At 41.1% G+C, this 7442-nt stretch overlaps 1 protein-coding gene across 3 annotated transcripts in view; it reads right to left on the bottom strand.

Annotated features, from left to right (window-relative positions):
• Positions 1–3949: 3949 nt before the first annotated feature.
• FAM3C (FAM3 metabolism regulating signaling molecule C) overlaps positions 3950–7442 on the bottom strand; it is a 67445-nt gene continuing 63952 nt past the window's right edge. For all 3 annotated transcript variants that reach the window (XM_053253946.1, XM_053253948.1, XM_053253945.1), the window contains one exon: positions 3950–6200. In XM_053253946.1, the coding sequence (XP_053109921.1) occupies positions 6111–6200 (90 nt within the window). In that variant the 3' untranslated portion in view covers positions 3950–6110. The remainder of the gene's footprint in view (positions 6201–7442) is intronic.

The raw sequence follows: 7442 nt of genomic DNA, 5'->3' as shown, positions 1-7442 counted from the left end.
CTGCATTACATTGCTTTATGTGCAAATGTTCTAATGCCTTTTTCACTTTTGTTAATAAACATGGTTATTTATTATTATATGTGCATAATTGGTGGGGTGGATGTCAAAATAATGTATATAAAGCAATACAGAATAGAGTTCTTTGCCTAATGAATATTGGTATTCTTTAGCTGGTATTCTAAAATGTCATGTAGTTTTAAGCTACCTTTCTTAGTCAGTTGATGATTTTCTTGCAGCCTAACAACTGAATGACAAGGTGGTTTTGCAAGTACCATACTAATGATCTTCGTGTTCTCTATTGCACAGAGGTGTACATGAAACATTTCCATCTCCAAAATACCATGGCAGTGAAAAGGAAGCCAATTGCTCTTTTTTGCTGGTGCTGAAAACAGATTTGTTTCTTTTTTTAAAAAAAGCAGTACATTTCTTCACACATGCATCTCTACGTGATGCAAAGCAAACATCATTCACATAAAATCACATATGCAGAGTCATTTGCAAACCGTTCTGAAGTTGCACATTTGCCCTTTTCAAGCATTCAGTTGTGTACAAATACCACATGGTGGGTGGGGTGGAAAGGCAAGGCAAGCATCACTGTGGCAGGCCGTGCTTCCAAACTGTATTAACATCTGTAAGGACCCCTGATTGAATGCTGGAAATGGGCAGACGACCATTTCCAACCCAACACCTATGTTATCACATGGAACAATTTTTCCAAAAATCATACCCTTTTAGTGGTGAACACACATCAGTACTTAGAATGCAAGACATGGAGTACATGAATAAGAATCTGTTTTAATCACTCAGGCCTTCCTATTAAAAAACAGTAAACAATGAAGATGTCATCCTATTTGTTCTGTAGGAAGGAACCACTTAAAATTAGTAGTTAATGCTTACTACTGTATTTACATGAATCCAAGACTAGGTTTTTTCCTAGTTTTGATATTAGAAATCGGGAGGTCGTCCTAAATTCAGAATCCTGTTCCTTTCAAGTAAATGCAGGTATAACCTGTATTTAACCTCTACTTTTCAAAGGGATCGTCTTAAATTAGTCACTTTGGGTAAATATGGGTAGTTCTGCATCTCTATGAAGAAAGAACTCCATATTCTTTACTGCAATCTTTTATACTGGCACTAAAAACCTGAAGCTTTAAGTAATATTTTATAGTACTTATACAGTCATAGACTTGACTACTCTGGAGTCAGTGGAGTCAGATTTGAGGTCTGTTCATTCCAGTTAGATACAATGGGATATTTTATTTATTTATCTATCATATTTTTACACCACCCAAAACTTACGTCTCTGGGCAGTTTACAACAACATTAAAAAGTAAAACATTAATTAAAAACAAAAACAAAACAAAAATTTAAAAGCAAGAAATGTAAAACACAATTTAAATTTTTTTTAAAAAATATTCTAAAAATAACATTCAAAACAATCAAAACAATATCAGTTAAAAGCCTGGGTGAAGAAATGCATCTTTAAGGACTTTTTAAAGGATGTCGGAGAGAGAGAGCCTCTTATTTCACTAGGGAGTGTATTCCAAAGCCTCGGGGCAGCAACGGAGAAGGCCCATCCCCGAGTAGCCACCAGACGAGCCGGTGGCAAATGCAGACAGACCTCTCCTGATGATCTCAATGGGCGGCGAGGTTCATTACGAAGAAGCCGTTCTCTTAAAAACCCAGGGCCCAAGCTGTTTAGGGCTTTATAGGTTATAACTATCACCTTGTATTTTGCCCGGAAACATATTGGCAGCCAGTGTAACTCCTTCAATATGGGAGTAATATGGTCTCTCCTAGATGACCCAGAGACCAGCCTGGCTGCCGCATTCTGAACCAACTGTAGTTTCCGGACTATGTACAAGGGCAGCCCCACATAGAGTGCATTGCAGTAATCCAGTCTGGAGGTTACCAGCAGATGTACCACTGTTTTGAGGTGGTCTAACTCAAGAAATGGACGCAGCTGAACTTATGTTTTGAATTATTATTATAGCAAGAGTAAATTTTATAGTTGATGATTCATGAAGAAATGTGAGCGGGAAGTCCATCTTTTATGTGTGTATTTGTAATGAATGACAATATTGCTATTGTTAAAATTAATTAAAAAATGAACTTGCAAAAAAAAAAAAATGGACGCAACTGGCATATCAGCTGAAGCTGATAGAAGGCACTTCTGGCCACTGTCTCAACCTGGGACACCAAGGAGAGACTTAGATCCAGAAGCACCCCTAGACTGTGTACCTGTTCCTTCTGGGGAAGTGTGACCCCATCCAGAACAGGCAGATCAAACTCGTCTCTCGAGTTCCGACCCAGCACAATGAGTACCTCCATCTTATCTGGATTCAGTCTCAGTTTGTTATCCCTCATCCAGGCAGGCATTTAGGGAGGTTATGCCCTCTCCCGATGATGCTGACATGGAGAAATAGATTTGGGTGTCATCAGCATACTAATAGCACCCTGCACCAAATCTCCTGATGCTCTCTCCCAGCGGTTTCATGTAGATGTTAAACAACATTGGAGACAATACGGAGCCCTGAGGGACACCATACAAAAGTTCAGATTTTGAAGAACAGCAGTCTCCAAGGGACACCATCTGAAACCTGCCCAAGAGGTAGAAGTGGACCCACTGCAAACAGTGCCTCCCACCCCCAACCCCCTCCGACGCTCCAAAAGGATACTATGGTCGATAGTATCGAAAGCCGCTGAGAGGTCCAAAAGGACCAACAGAGTCACACTTCCTCTGTCAATTGCAAATTGGAGATCCTCCATCAGGCTGACCAATGCAGTCTCCACCCCACAGCCAGCCTGGAAGCCAGTTTGAAATGGGTCTAGATAATCTGTTTCCTCCAAGACTGTCTGGAGCTGGGAGGCCACCACCCTCTCAATTACCTTGCCCAGCCACGGAAGGTTGTAGACAGGCCTGTAGTTACTCAGCTCTGAGGAATCCAAGGTAGGCTTCTTTAGAAGTGGTCTAATAATTGCTTCCTTAAGATTAGGAGGCATCCTACCTTCCCTCAGAGATGCATTTATGATCTCTACCAGGCCTTCTACAACAACCTCCCTGCTAGATCGAACAAGCCATGTCGGGCAAGGGTCAAGAGGACAGGTGGTGGGCTGCACCGTTCCAATCAGCTTGTCCACATCCTCAGGAGTCACAAACTGGAACTGATCCAGCCTAACCACATAAGAGGAGTCACTGGATACCTCCACATCAGATACTGAAGTAAGTGCGGAGACAAAATCCAAGTCGGCCCGAATACGAGAGATTTTTTCCACAAAGAATTCATTAAACACATCACATATTTATGTTGCTTAGTAGTAGGGATAACAGCTGTCAGAGTTTGCAAACATCAATTAACTGCCTTAATAGGCAGATCAATCTACTAGAGCCTTAACCATGTATTCCATTGCTTACATTCCAAAGACCTGGTGTTTTTTAGTTCACCGGTAAAAATGTATGATGTTTTTAAAATGTTCTTGGTGATACATAGGTACTGAATTAGGCATAGTCAACCAAGTAAGGCCTAGTAATTAAGGGCAACTGCCTTCAAGTCCTGCTAGTGAGCTTCCCAGAGGCTTCTGACTAGCAGGTTTGCCACTGAGAAGATATTTAGCAGGGAGCTGCCACTGATAGGGGGTCCCTCTTAGTGTACCCATGGGTGGTCGGGGGGAAGCCACGGAGGAGCAAGCCAAGGAGGGGCAATACTGCCCCCCCCAATTGAGCCAGTTCCCTTTGAATTCAATGGGGCATACTCAGGGAGGGGAGTACTGGATTGCTGGTTTTGCCCACACACCCAGGGGGGAAGTCCTGTGGGCACCCATGAGTGATTTGTCACATTTATACATAACATTTAGAGCATTTTCCAAAACTTGGTGTGTGAAGTGGTCTTCATCATTCATAGATAGTGGAACAGCAGGCTCTTCTTGAGCAAATACAGATTTGTTTGGCTGAGGTTTTTAAAAACTTTATTTGATGAAAAAATATACATGGAAAAGTGAACTTATTTTTTCTGAACATAAACTTTGAATCTGCATGGTATTTTACACATAACTGATTTGACTGTATAAGGTGTGTTTATTGCTGTCCTACAGTAAATGGTGGGGTGGGGTGGGAGGAGGGAGAATGACACAAACAGGTTAAAACAAAGCAGCTCAAATTCCAGTCATTGATTCTTGGCATGGGAAGATGGTGAGTTCTTTGAACGATTTAAGCTCTTATTTCCAGTACTGCTTTAACATCTTTAGTGCAAACAGTGTTTCATTAGCCCAACAGCAATGATTAATTCCAGTTACTTAGCCAAATTCGGGTTTTAAATGGTACTACTCAAGAAGAGGATCCCTGTCACCCAACACAATGCAGACTGGAGAACAAGAGCATGTGCAGAATTCTTTCTTGATACTCTAAAGAAAATTAAGTCATTCTACTCTGTTTCTTGTGGTTTTAACAAGTAAGCACTTCTCAATGAATACCTGTTTCCACAAGAATTAGATTTACTGTTGATTGCTATAAGAAAGATAATGAGACCATCTCTGCAGAACTCAATGTAGGTTTCCAAATCTTCTGATTCAGCACTTTTGTGCTAAACCACAAATGCAGGAATTAGTACAGGGGCGGGAGGGGATGACAAAACAAGAGACACTAATTACAACCCAAACAGTCTGAGTCACACATAATTACTTTGGCTGCACCAGAGCTTCCCTGCAGCTTCAGGTTCTCCTGAGGCCTTGGCCTTGCAGAGGAGATTCCTCTACCCAAAAAGCAGTACGGAGCCATACATGGAATCCATTGGTACTTAGGCTGCAGAAGGACCACTGTGCATGTTGAAACTCTCCATACGCCCCTTTAGATTCTAGCCACATGGGTGCGGTGATTTTCCACACCATCGTTACAGACAGAATGCACCTATGGTTCCGCAAAGCTCATGTCTGCCGTGAGAAGGATTGGGGGAAGTAGGGAGGTGAACTCTATGCAAGGTCGAAACTTGGCCTGCCCTTTAAAAGCTGATTGTTAAAGCAGACTGTTTTATTAGCAGCATTTTCACTCATATCAAAATGTGCTCTATAAAATTTCTCTTCAATATTCAACCCTACATTTTAATTTATATTAGTAGGATAGGTAGTGAAATTGAATGAGGCATGCCCAAGTTGATCTCTATTAGGTATTAGCCTACTTTTAAACATGCTTGCTTCCAGGATAATGCACTAACGGCCAACACTGGATTGCTCCCCAACTCCAATAATATCTAAACCAGTTTATGTGACTGGTAGATGATGGGGCTTGAAAGAAGACTAGCTGAACACACACAAGAAGCAGTCACTTTATTCTGCAGTGTGAATTGCTAACCAAAAGCATGGGGCATAGATGATCTAGCAAGAGTCATAATATTATAAATTTGTTTTTGTTTTTTTAAATAAAAACAATATAATTGTCCTTCTTTGAGCAGAACTATTTTATCAGATGCTCAACATTCACCATTCCGAGGGGAAACGCAAAAGAACGGTTCTCTCAAAGAGGCAAAGAATAAAAACAATTTGTTATCCACTATTTGCTAAAATCTATATATCTCACTGAAGATATGCACTCACAGCAATGTCGTCATTGTTCAAAGTACAACATAGTTCAGGATCAGCTCAGCTATTTATTGGGTGTATTTAATTGCCTACAATGGTAATTTTAAGAGACATGTTTGCCATAAAGTAACCTGAACATTGTGCTTTTAGAAGAGTGCTTAGAAATAATCATTTTTGTTTGGGCTATTTACAAAAAGATAAAGTCTGTGTTTTAATAATAAATAAACCAGATATTCAAAAAATGTCAATGCTCATGCACACTCTGAGGTGGTATCATGCTTGAAAAGTATTTACATAGGGCACAGTCCACTGGGATATCTTCCTGTGTGCAAGCCCCATTTAAATGAATGGGAGCAATTCATCAGGCTCTTGCACAACTCCCTTGTGTTTCTATGGATCTTGCGCAAGGGGCCACCCTGGATGAATTGTGCCCATACACATTGTTCTTCTTCCTCCAAAACCCTTTACCTAACAGCAGCAGAAAGTGCATTTTCTCCTCCAACATTCTTTGCCTTGTGTATGCAAATGTTACAGTTCCTTCAGTCTTGCTTCTGTGGGATACAGCCTTCCATCTCCACAACTTCTGGCCACCCTTCATATTTGTTCGTATCTTTGTTATTTTTAATATGCTACAAAAATAAAATAATTTTACAATTAAAAGCCATCACCCTTATACATTCAAAGTCATCCTTGCAGATTTATCTAAAAGTTTACCAGCTTACAAAACAACATACTAGCATTGCTGTTTTGGTTGTAGGGAAGATGACATGCACAGTGGTTGACGTACTGTGCAACATTCTGTTTGCCTTTTAACAAAACATACATATAGTTGCACTTGAGTGCGCTTGCGCAAATGCAGTTGTGCGACCAATGGCCATTATTTGCAATGGCCATCAATTGAGCAACTGCATTAACACAATTTTTGTGTTTACGCAACAGTGCTCTTCTGCAACTGCCATGAACAATTTGTTAAGAGGCACAGCATGCCAACCAATAATCCTCGATTCTTACCTTTGCATGCACATACGTATGTACGTACAAGGACTGTTTGCAAAAGATAGTCACAAAAGATAAATAAATAGTAGCAGCTGAAAGCTCTATGCAATGTAATGAGTGCTGCTGGTCAGACAAGATATCCTTCACCAGAATATCAAGAAATGCTCCCTGATTGTAGGAAAGATTTATGCAAAGAAAGAAGTTGTGGAATTTCTGCCCTAGAGGCTTTCAAAGGCTTAGCCTCTTTAAAACTTAAGAGTGATGAAGCCATGCTTCCTCCTTTTATCAAGGAACTTTTATCAAGTGTGGGGATGGGGAAGGACAGCGGCTTATAAAAAACCCACAGAACCCAATTACCCAAGTATTGCTAGACCAATGAAAAGAAGTTCCTGAGAACAATTAAGAAAGGATCAGTGCAATTGAGTGGACTCCACCAAGTTTCTTCTGCTGTTCATTAGAACTGACTAGCTGTTTGGTTTGTGCAGTTGAATTGGGCTGAACTGGTTTGGCCCGGTTGGAGTGGTTCTGCTTGTAGAAGGGAATCTGGTAAGGATTCCCCTTTACAAGCAAAGAGGATCCCTCCCTAACTCTAAAAAAGGGTTGGAAGGATGTGTGTGTGTGTGTGTGTGTGTGTATGTATGTGTGTGTGTGTGCGCGCACGTGCGTGCAGAGGGCACCTTTCCCACTGTGGTGAGGGCTCCACTAGGCACTGCTGACACCATCCCCTTTTTAGAGTTAGGGAAGGATCCCCTTTGCTTGTAATTCCCCTTTACAAGCATCCCAAATCGGGCCGAACTATTTTGATACGAACTGGGGCCCGTTCGATTCAAACCCAGACTGGCCAAACCAGGTTCGATTGGAACCTGTTCTGCACA

The sequence above is a fragment of the Hemicordylus capensis genome, chromosome 5 (genome assembly GCF_027244095.1).
Source record: "Hemicordylus capensis ecotype Gifberg chromosome 5, rHemCap1.1.pri, whole genome shotgun sequence".
NCBI lineage: Eukaryota > Metazoa > Chordata > Lepidosauria > Squamata > Cordylidae > Hemicordylus > Hemicordylus capensis.
This window is presented reverse-complemented; position numbering and strand designations above follow the sequence as displayed.